This window comes from Procambarus clarkii, chromosome 84 (genome assembly GCF_040958095.1).
Source record: "Procambarus clarkii isolate CNS0578487 chromosome 84, FALCON_Pclarkii_2.0, whole genome shotgun sequence".
Taxonomy (NCBI): Eukaryota; Metazoa; Arthropoda; class Malacostraca; order Decapoda; family Cambaridae; genus Procambarus; species Procambarus clarkii.
The window spans coordinates 22,487,440-22,506,942 of NC_091233.1; the positions used below are offsets into that span (position 1 = coordinate 22,487,440).

A 19,503-nucleotide genomic window follows, 5' to 3' on the forward strand; every position below is an offset into this window, starting at 1 on the left:
CTGACATAGTTAAGAAAGGCTGACATAGTTAAGAAAGTCTGGCATAGTTAAGAAAGGCTGGTATAGTTAAGAAAGTCTGGCATAGTTAAGAAAGGCTGGCATAGTTAAGAAAGTCTGGTATAGTTAAGAAAGGCTGGTATAGTTAAGAAAGGCTGACATAGTTAAGAAAGGCTGACATAGTTAAGAAAGTCTGGCATAGTTAAGAAAGTCTGGCATAGTTAAGAAAGTCTGGCATAGTTAAGAAAGGCTGACATAGTTAAGAAAGTCTGGCATAGTTAAGAAAGTCTGGCATAGTTAAGAAAGTCTGGCATAGTTAAGAAAGTCTGGCATAGTTAAGAAAGGCTGGTATAGTTAAGAAAGGCTGACATAGTTAAGAAAGGCTGACATAGTTAAGAAAGTCTGGCATAGTTAAGAAAGTCTGGCATAGTTAAGAAAGTCTGGCATAGTTAAAAAAGGCTGACATAGTTAAGAAAGGCTGACATAGTTACGAAAGGCTGACATAGTTAAGAAAGGCTGGTATAGTTAAGAAAGTCTGGCATAGTTAAGAAAGTCTGGCATAGTTAAGAAAGTCTGGCATAGTTAAAAAAGGCTAACATAGTTAAGAAAGGCTGACATAGTTAAGAAAGGCTGACATAGTTAAGAAAGGCTGGTATAGTTAAGAAAGTCTGGCATAGTTAAAAAAGGCTGACATAGTTAAGAAAGGCTGGTATAGTTAAGAAAGGCTGACATAGTTAAGAAAGGCTGACATAGTTAAGAAAGGCTGGCATAGTTAAGAAAGTCTGGCATAGTTAAGAAAGGCTGGTATAGTTAAGAAAGGCTGACATAGTTAAGAAAGGCTGACATAGTTAAGAAAGTCTGGCATAGTTAAGAAAGTCTGGCATAGTTAAAAAAGGCTGGTATAGTTAAGAAAGGCTGGCATAGTTAAGAAAGGCTGGCATAGTTAAGAAAGTCTGGCATAGTTAAGAAAGGCTGGTATAGTTAAGAAAGGCTGACATAGTTAAGAAAGGCTGGCATAGTTAAGAAAGTCTGGCATAGTTAAGAAAGTCTGGCATAGTTAAGAAAGGCTGACATAGTTAAAAAAGGCTGACATAGTTAAGAAAGGCTGGCATAGTTAAGAAAGGCTGGTATAGTAGTTAAGGAGTCGTTAAACTGCCAACACTCACAGGGGGGGGGGGTGAGTACGACCCCTGCTGGGGTCGTGGGTGAAGTCCTAGGGTTCCTGCCTCGACCCAGGTTCGAGCCCCTGAAGTGGGTATATGGGGCTAGGCAGGTCAAGGATAACATGGGTAGAATATATGATAGCTGAGCGCCTTCGTGTTATTCAGTCCAAAATTATATTATCTGGATTTTCTGTGGCTCTTTGCACGCAAGCACCCATACACGCACACACACACACACATACGCACGCAAACACCTATATACGCACACATACATACGCACGCAAGTACACACGTACACATATGCATCCATAAGATCCATGTTGGTCACATAACCTACATCAGTCAACATACAAAGTTCGGCAGTGTGTGTGTGTGTGTGTGTGTGTGTGTGTGTGTGTGTGTGTGTGTGTGTGTGTGTGTGTGTACTCACCTAATTGTACTCACCTAATTGTGCTTGCGGGGGTTGAGCTTTGGCTCTTTGGTCCCGCCTCTCAACTGTCAATCAACTGTTTACTAACTACTAACAAATTCCTCCCCCCCCACACACCCAGGAAGCAGTCCGTAACCTCTGTCTAACTCCCAGGTACCTATTTACTGCTAGGTAACAGTGCATCAGGGTGAAAGAAACTTTGCCCATTTATGTTTCTCGCCGGCGCCGGGAATCGAACCCGGGCCTCAGGATTACGTGTCCAGCGTGCTATCCACACAGCCACCGGCGCCCTGTGTATGTGTGTGTGTGTGTAAATCACGAAAATTACCACGTGATGAATTAACATATATATATATATATATATATATATATATATATATATATATATATATATATATATATATATATATATATATATAGATAGATAGATAGATAGATAGGCCTAGCTTTAAATTTGGCGACTAATCTGGCCTTACATTAATCAATAACCACAGTGGTCACTACAAGGGTCACTTGTATAGGGTGTCGGCGGGGGCCCAGGAGCTAAAATCTCCTCAAAATTATTTGTACCAAAGTAGTAATTGAGCGTGTTCTTTGCTAACATTGGCAGGTCTGACCGGATCGCTTCCCTGTAAGTAACGACTTCGTTCGTGAGAGAGAGAGAGAGAGAGAGAGAGAGAGAGAGAGAGAGAGAGAGAGAGAGAGAGAGAGAGAGAGAGAGAGAGAGAGAGAGAGAGAGTCAATCTTCCCCATCAGCTATTATTCATTACTCACATCACCTACGTCCGGAACATGTCCTCTCACAATGTTCACATGTTCAATAAATCAAGGCAAAGTGACTATGTGAAACTTTAAACCCAGATAACACTTCTGTGTCACCCTGTATGTAATCTGTACTTGGCTCAGGCATCACCCTGTATCAGACTAAGAGATGTCTCTCTCTCTCTCTCTCTCTCTCTCTCTCTCTCTCTCTCTCTCTCTCTCTCTCTCTCTCTCTCTCTCTCTCTCTCTCTCTCTCTCTCTCAATGATTGATCAACTATGAACAATTGAATATATATTGCACATCTAAATGTAGATAAGGACAAGGAAATGAGAAATAAGGAGAGAAGAGAGAAGATAACAGGGAGATAAGAGGAGGTGGAAGAGCGAGAACGTTTAGGCAGGAAAGATAATTTAACGAAAGAAGGGGAAAGAAGAATGGAGAGAGAGAGAGAGAGAGAGAGAGAGAGAGAGAGAGAGAGAGAGAGAGAGAGAGAGAGAGAGAGAGAGAGAGAGAGAGAGAGAGAGAGACAGAGAGAGAGAGAGAGAGAGAGAGAGAGAGAGAGAGAGAGAGAGAGAGAGAGAGAGAGAGAGAGAGAGAGAGAGAGAGAGAGAGAAGGATAAAGATGAAGCAATAGACTAGTTGTTCACAGCAATAGATGCAACAGAGATAGAAACGAATATATAAAAATAAGAAGCCTATCAGAAAAGAAAATATGAAAAAAAATTACATTTAGAGCGAATCAACAGATGAAATATCTGAATAATCTCATAGAAAACGGGAAACCTTGAACTTGAATCAACTTTCAACACCAGATGAAATGAAAGCAGTTGGGCAAGACAATCACTATGGATGCTGAAAGAAGCTTCACATGTCCTTCAGTATGTCTCTAGCTCTGGGGCCTGATTCACGAAGCAGTTACACAAGCACTAACGAACGTGTACATCTTTCTTCAATCTTTGACGGCTTTGGTTACATTTATTAAACAGTTTACAAGCATGAAAACTTGCCAATCAACTGTTGTTATTGTTATAAACAGCCTCCTGGTGCTTCGGAGCTCATTAACTGTTTAATAATTGTAAACAAAGCCGCCAAAGATTGAGAAAAGATGTACAGGTTCGTAAGTGCTTGAGTAACTGCTTCGTGAATCTGGCCCTTGATCTTGAATGACTTACTGGCATCCCATAGCTAAAGCTCGATCCTGCAGGCCGCTAAGAGCTCAAACACACACAAACACACACACACACACACACACACACACACACACACACACACACACACACACACACACACACACACACACACACACACACGCACGCACGCACGCACACACACGTGAACGTTAGAAAGAACTTCTTCAGTGTCAGAGTAGTTAAGAGGTGGAATACATTAGGCAGTGATGTGGTGGAGGCTGACTCCATACACCGTTTCAAATGTAGATATGATAGAGCCCAATAGGCTCAGGAACCTGTACACCTGTTGATTGACGGTTGAGAGGCGGGACCAAAGAGCCAGAGCTCCACCCCCGCAAGCACAACTAGGTGAGTTCACACGCACGCACACACACACACACACACACACACACACACACACACGCACACACACGCGCACACACGCACACACACACACACACACACACACACACACACACACACACACACACACACACACACACACACACACACACACACGCAAAGGGCAGGGAGAGATACCAGAGGGCCAGATATGAGTACCTCAGAGTGAGGAGGGAAGCAGAGAGACAGTTTGAAAATGACATCGTGAGTAAAGCCAAGACCCAACCAAAGCTGCTCCACAGCCATATCAGGAGGAAAACAGCAGTGAAGGAACAAGTGATGAAACTGAGAAAAGGCGAGAACAGATACACAGAGAATGACAAGGAGGTGTGTGAAGAACTCAACAAGAGATTCCAGGAGGTCTCCACAATAGAACAAGGAGAAGCCCCTACACTAAATGAGGAGGCGGCAAACCAAGCAACCTTGGAGGAATTTGACCTCACCAGTGATGAGGTCAAAAGGTGTCTGCTGGAGCTGGATGTGACAAAGGCTGTTGGGCCTGACAGAATCTCACCATGGATACTAAAGGAAGGTGCAGAAGCACTAAGTGTGCCACTCTCTATGGTGTATAACAGGTCATGGACCTACCAGAAAGCTGGAAGACAGCTAACGTGGTCCCAATATACAAAAAGGGTGACAGGCAAGAGGCACTGAACTACAGGCCAGTTTCCCCTAACTGGCATACCATGCAAGGTGATGGAGAAGATCGTGAGGAAAAGGCTCGTAGAGCATCTGAAGGGAAATAACTTTGTAACGCACCACCAACATGGGTTCAGAGATGGTAAATCGTGCCTCACAAGTTTAATAGAATTTTATGACCAGGCAACGAAAATTAGGCAGGAAAGAGAAGGATGGGCAGACTGCATTTTCTTGGACTGCCAAAAAGTCTTTGACACAGTACCCCATAAAAGGCTGTTAAAAGTGTTGGAGCAACAGGCAGGAGTAAAAGGGAAGGTGCTCCAGTGGATAAGGGAGTACTTAAGCAACAGGAAACAGCGAGTAACGGTGAGGGGGGAGACATCAGAGTGGCGAGATGTCACCAGCGGAGTCCCACAGGGCTCTGTACTCGGACCCATCCTGTTTCTAATATATGTGAACGATCTTCCAGAGGGTATAGACTCATTCCTCTCAATGTTTGCTGATGATGCAAAAATTATGAGAAGAATCAAGACAGATGAAGATAGACAGAGACTACAGGATGACCTGGATAAACTGGAGGAATGGTCTAGAAAATGGCTTCTAAAGTTCAACTCAGGAAAGTGCAAAGTATTGAAATTAGGCGAAGGGAGCAGGAGGCTGAACACAAGGTACCATCTGGGAGGTGAAATCCTGCAAGAGTCAAATAGAGAGAAAGATCTGGGGGTTGATACTACACTGAACCTGTCCCCAGAGGCCCACATCAAAAGAATATCATCAGCGGCATATGCTAGACTGGCCAACATAAGAACTGCCTTTAGAAACTTGTATAAGGAATCGTTCAGGATCTTATATACCACTTATGTCAGACCAATCCTGGAATATGCAGCTCCAGCCTGGAGTTCACGCCTAGTTAAACAGAGGACAAAGTTAGAAAAGATTCAGCGGTATGCCACCTGGCTCGTCCCGGAACTGAGAGGAATGAGCTACGAGGAAAGGCTAAGGGAGCTGAACCTCACGTCCCTGGAAAACAGAAGAGTAAGGGGAGACATGATAACCACCTACAAAATTATCAGGGGAATTGACAGGGTGGACAAAGACAAACTCTTCAGCACGGGTGGGACACGAACAAGGGGACACAGGTGGAAACTTAGTACCCAGATGAGCCACAGAGACGTTAGAAAGAACTTTAACAGTGTCAGAGTAGTTAACAGGTGGAATGCATTAGGCAGTGATGTGGTGGAGGCTGACTCCATACACAGTTTCAAGTGTAGATATGATAGAGCCCAATAGGCTCAGGAACCTGTACACCAGTTGATTGACAGTTGAGAGGTGGGACCAAAGAGCCAGAACTCAACCCCCGCAAGCACAACTAGGTGAGTACAACCAGGCGAGTACACATACACACACACATACGCACGCACACACACACACGCACATATATTAGAAGGTTTCCTTTTGCCAACAGAGTGGTAGACGGTTGGAACAAGTTAGGGGAGAAGGTGGTGGAGGCCAAGACCGTCAGTAGTTTCAAAGCGTTATATGACAAAGAGTGCTGGGAAGACGGGACACCACGAGTGTAGCTCTCATCCTGTAACTACACTTAGCTAATTACACACACACACGCACACACATTCACACATTTAAATGCAATCACATTTAGATTGCATTCACGGAAGGATAAATGGTTTCAAGATTTCATCCCGAACAAGTGCAAGGTTACCGAAAAAAGCAATAAGCTATAGCAGACCGGACAGCCCATTCCTTGTTTGGATAGTACTTATAGTAACTATTTAGACCACCGTACATATATTGACGTACTGTACGATTAGAAAGTAAAATTTGGTACCCTTGAACAAATCCACAAGGGCCGTTACGAGGATTCGAACCTGCGTCCGAGAGCATCCCAGACACTGCCTTAAGCGACTGAGCTACGACAGGGTAAAAGAATTGCAACCGGAAGTTTTTACTGAACTTACTGGATCCTGCAGCCTCTCCGAGACACAAACCAGGATTTTGCGTGATGCATCACGCTATTGTGACTGGTAATAGCGTGATGCATCACGCTATTGTGATTTCTGTGTGTAATTAGTACTGTTGCATTTGGACAAACCGGAAACGATTATATACTGATGTTTGCTAATAAAACCCTAACCTAACCTTCCTAGGCCTAAATACTGCTATCTGAGGCCTAATATAGTACATATATGTACTATACAAGGCCGAGGGATATTCAAGTTTGGTTTTTAACTTCATTTTTTCCGGACTCTGTAAATTGAATAGTACAAAATTCAACTACCTAATTGTCCATTAGGTCAATATATGTTCAATATGTTCCCCTAGCAGTAAATAGGTACCTGGGAGTTAGACAGCTGCTACGGGCTGCTTCCTGGGGATGGGGGGGGGGTGAAACAAAAAGGAGGCCTGGTCGAGGACCGGGCCGCGGGGACGCTAAGCCCCGAAATCATCTCAAGATAACCTCAAGATAACTATCTAGGAGTCTCGCTATCATTGGTCTTAGCAGAAGTCAGGATCCGTCGACAGCTTATGTTAAACCAGTCAATATCAGAGTAACATTCTTGAAGCAATACGTTATTACTCTCAAAACACACTTTACAACATACGTCAGACTTGTGCTAATGCATGCAGCGCCGGCATGCAACAATGCCCCCTCCCCCCACCAAATTAAAAAACATAAGTTGCTCTAACAAAGTACAGAAATTTGCTAGAAGACTATTGACAGAACCTAGGGAGCCGGTCGGCCGAGCGGACAGCACACTGGACTTGTGATCCTGTGGTCCTGGGTTCGATCCCAGGCGCCGGCGAGAAACAATGGGCAGAGTTCCTTTCACCCTATGCCCCTGTTACCTAGCAGTAAAATAGGTACCTGGGTGTTAGTCAGCTGTCACGGGCTGCTTCCTGGGGGGGGGGGTGGAGGCCTGGTCGAAGACCGGGCCGCGGGGACACTAAAGCCCCGAAATCATCTCAAGATAACCTTCAAGATAACCTAGAGGGCCGAGCTACGACAACAGACCGAGGAAACTGAACCCAAAGGGAACATGATCCTAACATGCAAAATACTCCAGAGTACCAATGTTAGGTTGAGGAGCAACAGGGCGAGAGGAAGGTGGCTGACAGCTACATTCACTCCAGTTACAACGTCTTCAACTCTATCTTAAATGAATTAGACGGGAAGACATTTCCGTCCAGTTGAAAAGGCTTGGCTTAGGAGCGGTAGGTTAGGTCAAATACAAAATGAAAATCCGAGTGAGGTATGAGAGAGAGAGAGAGAGAGAGAGAGAGAGAGAGAGAGAGAGAGAGAGAGAGAGAGAGAGGAAGAAAGAGAGAGAAAGAGAGAGAGAGAGAGAGAAAGAGAGAGAGAGAGAGAGAGAGAGAGAGAGAGAGAGAGAGAGAGAGAGAGAGAGAGAGAGAGAGAGAGAGACAGAGAGAGACAGAGAGAGAGAGAGGAAGAAAGAGAGAGAGAGAGAGAGAGAGAGAGAGAGAGAGAGAGAGAGAGAGAGAGAGAGAGAGAGAGAGAGAGAGAGAGGCAGGGAGGGGGGTGGGAGCCGCTGGTCTACACACACACTATCCTCAGTCACTTTAAATAAAAATCAATATCCACACGGCGAGGTGGCCCGTCTCCCTCCTCTCTCTTACACACTCCTACTACTGCTCCCTCTCTCTCTCTCTCTCTCTCTCTCTCTCTCTCTCTCTCTCTCTCTCTCTCTCTCTCTTTCTTCCTCTCTCTCTCTCTCTCTCTCTCTCTCTCTCTCTCTCTCTCTCTCTCTTTCTCTCTCTTTCTTCCTCTCTCTCTCTCTCTCTCTCTCTCTTTCTCTCTCTGTCTCTCTGTCTCTCTCTCTCTCTCTCTCTCTCTCTCTCTCTCTCTCTCTCTCTCTCTCTCTCTCCTTTTATGTTTGAAATTTCCTCTATGAATATAATTTAGGCAGCAGTCGTTTTGGTTTTAGTTACCTGCAAGTGTTGACCTTTGACCTATTGGCTGTTGACCTTTGACCTCGTGACTCGACCTTAGAGTATTCGATGACCTTGGAGTTTCAATGTTTGCATAGATGCTATAACATTTATGATCCGTCGGGTGTCAAGTCATGTAGGAACACTAGGGAACGACATTGCAGGCGGAGGCACAAAACTTGCAGCGAAGATGGGAATTTAGTCATTTACCTAGCACAGAGTCTACAATTAGAGATTGACCAATGCAGTAGATGAACACTGACCATAATGCAGCAGATGCAACAACAGGATCTGCGAGTCGCAACAGGAGTTCAACCCGCTACGAACCACTTACTGTGACGGAACAGTACACTGCAAAAACAGAAGTGCACTTACACTGCATCAGGCTTGGATACTACTCCTTGTGCATAGGAAGTAGGGAGAGGAAATGTCTGCACTGTGGAGAAATCTCCGACAGACCCATGCAACATTATGTACCGAAGCGCAGAGTATCGAAGTAACATTTCAACAGTGAGATTTAACAGCTGCAGAAGACGTTGTTAAGCACATTGGACATAATCTTACTCAGACCAAAGTTAAAGAAAGACTGAGACGAGCCACAGTTAGTGGGCCAGCCAGAGGCTTAGGGCCCGCCCAGTGGGCCAGCCAGAGGCTTAGGGCCCGCCCAGTGGGCCAGCCAGAGGCTTAGGGCCCGCCCAGTGGCTTAGGGCCCGCCCAGTGGGCCAGCCAGAGGCTTAGGGCCCGCCCAGTGGGCCAGCCAGAGGCTTAGGGCCCGCCCAGTGGGCCACCCAGAGGCTTAGGGCCCGCCCAGTGGCTTAGGGCCCGCCCAGTGGGCCAGCCAGAGGCTTAGGGCCCGCCCAGTGGGCCAGCCAGAGGCTTAGGGCCCGCATAGTGGGCCAGCCAGAGGCTTAGGGCCCGCCCAGTGGGCCAGCCAGAGGCTTAGGGTCCGCCCAGTGGGCCAGCCAGAGGCTTAGGGTCCGCCCAGTGGGCCAGCCAGAGGCTTAGGGCCCGCCCAGTGGGCCAGCCAGAGGCTTAGGGCCCGCATAGTGGGCCAGCCAGAGGCTTAGGGCCCGCGCGCAGGAATATCCCTGTGAAAAAAGGCGAATGGTGACCCTTGACAGTTGAACATTGACCTTGCGATTATCGACCTTTGACCTTGTGACCTTGAATACATTCAGGGAGATATAATATACAGCCATTCAGACATTTTCTCATACACAATGTACATCAGATTATACACTAGTTGTATGGAGGGGGAGTGGGGGGGGGGAGAAGGAACATGGGGGTCGACCTCCTATGACCATCCCCTAACTACTACTCGTCACCCTGCAAAAAATTTAGTGAGACTTGCGGCAAACATCTGACCTTAACAGACAGACAGACAATATAATTACACATTTGCTTCCCCTGTCATACAGTTATTCTTCTAACAGTTAACATAATCTCATAAAATTGTTTTTCACCTTTTTTTTACAGAGTCGAATTCTGGGCGAAGAAGATTGGAAACCACATTTATCACCTGTCGAACGCGTTCTCGCAGTTCAGCGACATAAGCAAGGTACGTTGTTCTTAAAGATTGGCTACTTGGAACAAACAGTTCCAAGTAGCACGGGCTATGGCGAGCCCGTAGGTACTGCAGCAGCAAGGTACGTTTAGTACGCCTGTCTCTGTATTTTGTATCTTGTGAGGCATTTTTTTAATAGGTAAGGAAGAAGGGGGACCTCTGGCTAGACGAAGGGGGACCTCTGGCTGGACGAAGGGGGACCTCTCCCTGGACGAAGGGGGACCTCTCCCTGGACGAAGGGGGACCTCTCCCTGGACGAAGGGGGACCTTTTAGCCTCGGAGGAAAGCACACATTACGCATTAGAGGGGAGGATTTCTAGGTCCTATTTAATATTGTTTCTATATATGCAGGGGTCGAGCTTATGCTCGTGGCCCCCACCTTTCCATCACCACTGGTGACGCCTTTTCACTCCTGTGTTTACATTTACATTTACAGTTGTGTATTGAAGTGTTTCCACAACCTCCTCATCGAGGTCCACTTATTTACGATTCTTAGGTTAAAAAAAGTTCTTTCTGACATCTCTGTGTTTCCGGTTTCCGAAGTCGAAGAGACGAAGCCGTTTTGGTTATCTTATAAGGACTGCTTGTTAGCGATTCTTGGGGTTATCTTGAGATGATTTCGGGGCTTTAGTGTCTCCGCGGCCCGGTCCTCGACCAGGCCTCCACCCCCCCAGGAAGCAGCCCGTGACGGCTGACTAACACCCAGGTACCTATTTTACTGCTAGGTAACAGGGGCATAGGGTGAATGAAACTCTGCCCATTGTTTCTCGCCGGCGCCCGGGATCGAACCCGGGACCACAGGATCACAAGTCCAGCGTGCTGTCCGCCTCGGCCGATACTAATGAGTCGTTCAGAAAGTTTCCCGATGTCTAGTGAGATGAAGACGATATCACGGGGTTCACATCATTAGGGGCAGGTGGCTGAGTAGACAGCACGATGGACATGTAATCCTGTGGTCCGGGGTTCGATTCCCGACCCCGGCGAGAAACAATGGGCAGAGTTTCTTTCACACTGATGCCTCTGTTACCTAGCATTAAATAGGTACCTGGGAGTTAGACAACTGTCACGGGCTGCTTCCTCTCTGTGTGTGCGTGTGAGTGCGCGCGTGCCTGAGTTACAGTAACACACTGTAGATATGCCAGAATTTTTTTGGTCAGAAATCAGTACATCAGACAGCCAGCGATTAGGAAGGCGGGGTCCAAGAGCTAACAGCTCCATCCTGAAGGCACCAATAGGTGAATACATAAAGGAGATTGCGTCCCTCAACCACCCATACACACAATATATATATATATATATATATATATAATCTTTGGACAACACCCACCAGTGGGACTCGAACCCAGAAAGCACAACTACCTTCCAGTAGCTGGCATAACTAGTATGCTTTAACCCACTACGCCATCAGACCTTACAAAAGAAGTAGATAGTTCGAGATATATATATCTCAAACATCTCTACCTCCCGAAGGCACCAGATGAGTGAGGGGTCAGTCTGCATTTTTCGTCAAGCCACTGTCAATGTGAGAGAACTCGTGTCCAGCTTATAAGCCTATACTTGCATAAACCACAAGTGAAGATTAACAATCTTTGGACAACACCCACCAGTGGGACTCGAACCCAGAAAGCACAACTACCTTCCAGTAGCTGGCATAACTAGTATGCTTTAACCCACTACGCCATCAGACCTTACAAAAGAAGTAGATAGTTCGAGATATATATATCTCAAACATCTCCACCTCCCGAAGGCACCAGATGAGTGAGGGGTCAGTCTGCATTTTTCGTCAAGCCACTGTCAATGTGAGAGAACTCGTGTCCAGCTTATAAGCCTATACTTGCATAAACCACAAGTGAAGATAAACAATCTTTGGACAACACCCACCAGTGTGTTGGGTGTTGTCTCTCTCTTCGGGAGGTAGGGACTCTCTCTCTCAAACATCTCTACCTTCGGGAGGTAGAGATGTTTGAGATATATATATCTCGAACTATCTACTTCTTTTGTAAGGTCTGATGGCGTAGTGGGTTAAAGCATACTAGTTATGCCAGCTACTGGAAGGTAGTTGTGCTTTCTGGGTTCGAGTCCCACTGGTGGGTGTTGTCCAAAGATTGTTTATCTTCACTTGTGGTTTATGCAAGTATAGGCATATATATATATATATATATATATATATATATATATATATATATATATATATATATATATATATATATATATATATATATATATATATGTCGTACCTAGTAGCCAGAACGCACTTCTCAGCCTACTATGCAAGGCCCGATTTGCCTAATAAGCCAAGTTTTCATGAATTAATTTTTTTCGACTACCTAACCTACCTAACCTAACTTTTTCGGCTACCTAACCTAACCTAACCTATAAAGACAGGTTAGGTTAGGTTAGGTAGGGTTGGTTAGGTTCGGTCATATATCTACATTAATTTTAACTCCAATAAAAAAATTGACCTCATACATAATGAAATGGGTAGCTTTATCATTTCATAAGAAAAAAATTAGAGAAAATATATTATTTCAGGAAAACTTGGCTTATTAGGCAAATCGGGCCTTGCATAGTAGGCTGAGAAGTGCGTTCTGGCTACTAGGTACGACATATATATATATATATATATATATATATATATATATATATATATATATATATATATATATATATATATTTATATATATATATATATATATATATATATATATATATATATATATATATATATATATATATATACTGCGACCGAGGAGCTCCATAACCCGATTACTGAACTAAACAAAGGTCAGTCCATCGATCCACTCCCCCCCACACACCATTCCACCCCCCTCCCACACCCCCATCAACCCCCCCCCACGTAAATTCATTCAAGGCTTACAGAAAGACAAACATGACCTAAAGAGATGGATAGCTTCACTACGACACGTGACCAGCCGCTGGCTCGCTGACCCCCCCCCCCCTATCCTTGTAGCTAGATCGGCAGGCTGGTGGAAGGAAGGAACTATCAGGAGAGAGCGCCAAGCCATTACGACTATATAGCACTTGGAAGGGCTCAGGATAAGGATTTGGGATGGGACGGGGGAAGGAATGGTGCCCAACCACTTGTGGACGGTCGGGGGATTGAACGCCGACCTGCATGAGATGCATTAGTTGGGAGGATTGGCAGGCTGGTGAAGCCAAGCCTCCCAGCTAATACATCTCATTTTGTACGGTCCTCAACGAGCAAATTACGACGTACTATAAAGTAACGGTTCACACATCTATATCCACATTTTCTATGCTTGGACAGGTATGGGTAATTGGGTTGATTGGGTTTGTACATTTCTGGTAAGGTTAGCACCTTGTATTCTGTACGTTGAGGCAGATTAAGGGAAAATGGGCTGGATGGAGAAGGCTTAGAAAATGTGCATTAAATTCTGTCGTACATAAAGCTATCAGCAGATATACATATGTATATGTTAATATACGTTAACAAACACATATGTGTATGTTAATATTAGTTAACATATATAACAAGGGTATGAATGGGGGTTAAATCAGTCGTGGGACACTTGTTAGTGGAGGAACCTGTCCTCTTAAAAAGAACGTCGCTTTTGGCCGTTTGTCCGTATGGCCGAATTTGGACGTAATTTGAAATTGAAAAAAAATATGAAAATAAATTTGGGATTTTTTTTTCAACAACAGTAAGTTAAGGGTCCTCTGATAGGTTAGGTGGGCAGGAAATTCTCATAAAGTTTCAAAACGTTATGAAAAACGTTAATTTAAAGTGTCCCCTTATAGCCTCTGCGCGTACGCCGGGCGACTCAAATAGAAAACGGAACAGAACGTCACTTTTGTGAGTGGATTTCATTTCAAATTACGTCCAAATTTGGCCATAGTGCGCATACCAGCCAAAAGTGACGTTCTTTTTAAGAGGACGGGTTGAGTGGAGTGCCTCAAGGCTCTGTGCTGGGACCTCTCTTCTTCATATGTATAAATATGTGTATAAAATATAAATATATGTATAAATGTATGATATATACCATAAATTGATATATGATATCAAACCAGGATTTAGAAGCAATATATGCAAATTTACGGTCGATGATATTATCAGTCGGGAACTCAATTCAGAAGATTCAAAAATCACTTCAAGGCGATCTAAGTAGTTTTTTGAAACGGTCGAAAGATTGATCCGATGGAGATTGATGTTGACAAGTGCAAGGCTCCGAGACTAGGCAATGATATCAACTGGAACACAAGATATCAGCTGGATGGGGGTTAAGATTGCGGTCTGAATGCGACATAGATCTTAAGATTAAGATCTGGAGCCAGATTCACGAAAGCACTTACGAACCTGTACATCTTTTCTCAATCTTTGGCGGCTTTGTTTACACTTATTAAACAGTTAATGAGGTCCGAAGCACCAGGAGGCTGTTTATAACAATAACAACAGTTGATTGGCAAGTTTTCATGCTTGTAAACTGTTTAATAAATGTAACCAAAGCCGTCAAAGATTGAGGAAAGATGTACACGATCGTAAGTACTTTCGTGAATCTGGCCCCTGAGTTACATATGTGTTTCAGATCAGGGTGGGGAAGGAATTTTAAAACCTTAACATAGCATAAATTCTCGAAATAAGATAAAAAGAACACTAGGATTTATTTCTAGAATTTTAGCGATTAAACACCTGGAGTTATTCTTCAGCTAATAACTAAATGAGGGTTCTTGTTAGGGGTTCATTTAGATTATTGTTAATTAAGGCCGCATTTGCTATGAAATAGACTTACATTCACTTAGTACTGCACTAAAATTATTTTTAATTAAATTCTAAAAAACTAATTTGCGTGTGTGTTTTGATTCTTTGATTCTATAAAAATTTTTACAGACCTAATATTGCTACTCCACTTCCTTGTCCAGTCTGTAGAAGACACTCTGAATCTCTCTGAATTTTGAATTCTACATTCATTCACGTATGAATGAGTGCGATAATATCTTAAGTGATTCAGGGCATACAAGAGTACTTAAACCGTGTATTATGTCTCTAAGACTCTTGTTATCTGTGTAATACACCACTTGTGTAATACACCACTTGTGTAATACACCACTTGTGTAATACACCACTTGTGTAATACACCACTTGTGTAATACACCACTTGTGTAATACACCACTTGTGTAATACACCACTTGTGTAATACACCACTTGTGTAATACACCACTTGTGTAATACACCTCTTGTGTAATACACCACTTGTGTAATACACCACTTGTGTAATACACCACTTGTGTAATACACCACTTGTGTAATACACCACTTATAATACTCTTGTAATTTGTGAAATTCTGTAATTTGTAGCCTGATTGCGCTCTCTCCATCTCTTCTCTTTGAACCCAAACTGTTCCCTGTCATCTTGAAAGGTTATCTTGAGATGATTTCGGGGCTTTAGTGTCCCCGCGGCCCGGTCCTCGACCAGGCCTCCACCCCCAGGAAGCAGCCCGTGACAGCTGACTAACACCCAGGTACCTATTTTACTGCTAGGTAACAGGGGGCATAGGGTGAAAGAAACTCTGCCCATTGTTTCTCGCCGGCGCCTGGGATCGAACCCGGGACCACAGGATCACAAGTCCAGCGTGCTGTCTGCTCGGCCGACCGGCTCCCTAATAGATCTATTCACTGCGAAAATGTATATATATATATATATATATATATATATATATATATATATATATATATATATATATATATATATATATATATATATATATATATATATATATATATATATATATCAACCACTCAGCTGATATATACTGAGTAGTTGATATGTATACTGATTTACCCTCAAGTATACAGGAGTGTATATCCCTCCCTCATTCTTTCTCCCCCTCTCCCTCCCTCATTTTCCACCCCCTTCCCCTTCCATCTCTCCCTCCCTCCCTCCCTCCCTCCCAGCGTCTCTGGAGGCGGACACAAGATCATTTAAGACGCAACATCGTAGTGCTGGGTCTTGTGAAAGTCAAATTAGGTATTGTCCACTCAAAGTTTTAATTAAGAGGCGTGCTTCTCTATCCGAGGAGGGGGGGGGGGGGGGTTATGGGGCGAGGGAAGGGGGAGGGGGGTGATGGAGGCTGCTGTGGGAGGAGGTTATGGGGACAGGGCTAATGTATATATATATATATATATATATATATATATATATATATATATATATATATATATATATATATATATATATATATATATATATATATATATATATATATGTCGTACCTAGTAGCCAGAACGCACTTCTCAGCCTACTATGCAAGGCCCGATTTGCCTAATAAGCCAAGTTTTACTGAATTAAGATATTTTCTCTAATTTTTTTCTTATGAAATGATAAAGCTACCCATTTCATTATGTATGAGGCCATTTTTTTTTTTGGAGTTAAAATTAACGTAGATATATGACCAAACCTAACCAACCCTACCTAACCTAACCTAACCTATCTTTATAGGTTAGGTTAGGTTAGGTAGCAGAAAAAGTTAGGTTAGGTTAGGTTAGGTAGGTTAGGTAGTCGAAAAAACATTAATTCATGAAAACTTGGCTTATTAGGCAAATCGGGCCTTGCATAGTAGGCTGAGAAGTGAGTTCTGGCTACTAGGTACGACATATATATATATATATATATATATATATATATATATATATATATATATATATATATATATCACGAATTTTCCCTATATTAATCATGATTTTCACATTAATGTAGTTGAAAAATTAACTCTACAAAGTTCACAAGTGTTATTGTGGCCTGAAGCCAAGAGAGGAGTTTCGTCGGTCCTGTCAACATTGTCAGAGGAAGAGTAGACGTGATCAACAATTTTCAAGACAAAGGCAGATCAACCAGCCTATTGACCCCAGCCGCCATGAGAATATTGACCCATGAGACGGCCCAAGTAACCACAGTCTTGCTTCTATATACACATGACACAAATCACTATTAAGCGGTCGTTACAATACACTACTGATGCTTGGGAGGCAGGGCTTAGGAGCTAGGTAATGATCCTACAGAGATATCTAGGAGAATACGTCTAAATTAGTATAGCAACGTGTCACCCCTAATATACTACAGGAAATCAGAAAGAGAAGGCTCTGGGAGTGGATATAATTCGCACACTCACACCGGCGACACACATAAACACGATAACATCAGCGGCATACGCAACGCTGGGAAATATAACACCATCGTTCCATTCGCCTGGGCTATAGGAGGCTCGAACCGTAGACCTCACGCGTATGAGGCCGAAGATCTATCCACTGCGCCATGAGTAGTCTTAATAAGAAAAGTTTCTATAAGAACATCGTTTATAAACCTAAATCATGACTCTTTCAGGGTCATCTACGCCACATTCATCAGACCAACACTGGAATATGCAGCGCCGGCGTGGGAGCCCCAACTTGTGAAACATAAAGCTAAAGTTGAAACAAGATTGGTGCCTGAACTAAGCAATTTAGGCTACGAGAATAGGCCATTGAACCTCACAGCCATAAAGAACAGAAGGAACAGAGAGGGGGATATGATCCCAACATACAAAATACAGAGGGGGGGAATACCTCTCTTCAGACTGAGAGAAAGCAAGAGGACACAGGTGAGTGGTTGTGAGTGGTTGTGAGTGGTTGTGGGTGGTTGTGAGTGGTTGTGAGTGGTTGTGGGTGGTTGTGAGTGGTTGTGAGTCGTTGTGAGTGGTTGTGGGTGGTTGTGAGTGGTTGTGAGTGGTTGTGAGTGGTTGTGAGTGGTTGTGGGTGGTTGTGAGTGGTTGTGAGTGGTTGTGGGTGGTTGTGGCTGGTTGTGGGTGGTTGTGAGTGGTTGTGAGTGGTTGTGAGTGGTTGTGAGTGGTTGTGGGTGGTTGTGAGTGGTTGTGAGTGGTTGTGGGTGGTTGTGGGTGGTTGTGGGTGGTTGTGGGTGGTTGTGAGTGGTTGTGAGTGGTTGTGAGTGGTTGTGAGTGGTTGTGGGTGGTTGTGAGTGGTTGTGAGTGGTTGTGAGTGGTTGTGGTGGTTGTGGGTGGTTGTGAGTGGTTGTGGTGGTTGTGGGTGGTTGTGGCTGGTTGTGGGTGGTTGTGAGTGGTTGTGAGTGGTTGTGGGTGGTTGTGGCTGGTTGTGGGTGGTTGTGAGTGGTTGTGAGTGGTTGTGAGTGGTTGTGGGTGGTTGTGAGTGGTTGTGAGTGGTTGTGAGTGGTTGTGAGTGGTTGTGAGTGGTTGTGGTGGTTGTGGGTGGTTGTGAGTGGTTGTGGTGGTTGTGGGTGGTTGTGAGTGGTTGTGAGTGGTTGTGGGTGGTTGTGGGTGGTTGTGAGTGGTTGTGGGTGGTTGTGAGTGGTTGTGAGTGGTTGTGAGTGGTTGTGGGTGGTTGTGAGTCGTTGTGAGTGGTTGTGGCTGGTTGTGGGTGGTTGTGAGTGGTTGTGAGTGGTTGTGAGTGGTTGTGGGTGGTTGTGAGTGGTTGTGAGTGGTTGTGGGTGGTTGTGAGTGGTTGTGAGTGGTTGTGAGTGGTTGTGGGTGGTTGTGAGTGGTTGTGAGTGGTTGTGGGTGGTTGTGAGTGGTTGTGAGTGGTTGTGGGTGGTTGTGAGTGGTTGTGAGTGGTTGTGAGTGGTTGTGGGTGGTTGTGAGTGGTTGTGAGTGGTTGTGGGTGGTTGTGAGTGGTTGTGAGTGGTTGTGAGTGGTTGTGGGTGGTTGTGAGTGGTTGTGAGTGGTTGTGGGTGGTTGTGAGTGGTTGTGAGTGGTTGTGAGTGGTTGTGGGTGGTTGTGAGTGGTTGTGAGTGGTTGTGGGTGGTTGTGAGTGGTTGTGAGTGGTTGTGGGTGGTTGTGGCTGGTTGTGGGTGGTTGTGAGTGGTTGTGAGTGGTTGTGAGTGGTTGTGAGTGGTTGTGGGTGGTTGTGAGTGGTTGTGAGTGGTTGTGGGTGGTTGTGGGTGGTTGTGGGTGGTTGTGGGTGGTTGTGAGTGGTTGTGAGTGGTTGTGAGTGGTTGTGGGTGGTTGTGAGTGGTTGTGAGTGGTTGTGAGTGGTTGTGGTGGTTGTGGGTGGTTGTGAGTGGTTGTGGTGGTTGTGGGTGGTTGTGGCTGGTTGTGGGTGGTTGTGAGTGGTTGTGAGTGGTTGTGGGTGGTTGTGGCTGGTTGTGGGTGGTTGTGAGTGGTTGTGAGTGGTTGTGAGTGGTTGTGGGTGGTTGTGAGTGGTTGTGAGTGGTTGTGAGTGGTTGTGAGTGGTTGTGAGTGGTTGTGGTGGTTGTGGGTGGTTGTGAGTGGTTGTGGTGGTTGTGGGTGGTTGTGAGTGGTTGTGAGTGGTTGTGGGTGGTTGTGGGTGGTTGTGAGTGGTTGTGGGTGGTTGTGAGTGGTTGTGAGTGGTTGTGAGTGGTTGTGGGTGGTTGTGAGTCGTTGTGAGTGGTTGTGGCTGGTTGT

At 44.6% G+C, this 19,503-nt stretch overlaps 1 protein-coding gene across 1 annotated transcript in view; it reads left to right on the plus strand.

Annotated features, from left to right (window-relative positions):
• The window catches only part of LOC123774883 (voltage-dependent calcium channel subunit alpha-2/delta-3), a 366,618-nt gene that overhangs the window by 58,054 nt on the left and 289,061 nt on the right, over positions 1-19,503 (plus strand). The window contains 1 exon segment of the mRNA XM_069316631.1: positions 10,007-10,088. Coding sequence (XP_069172732.1) covers positions 10,007-10,088 — 82 coding nt within the window.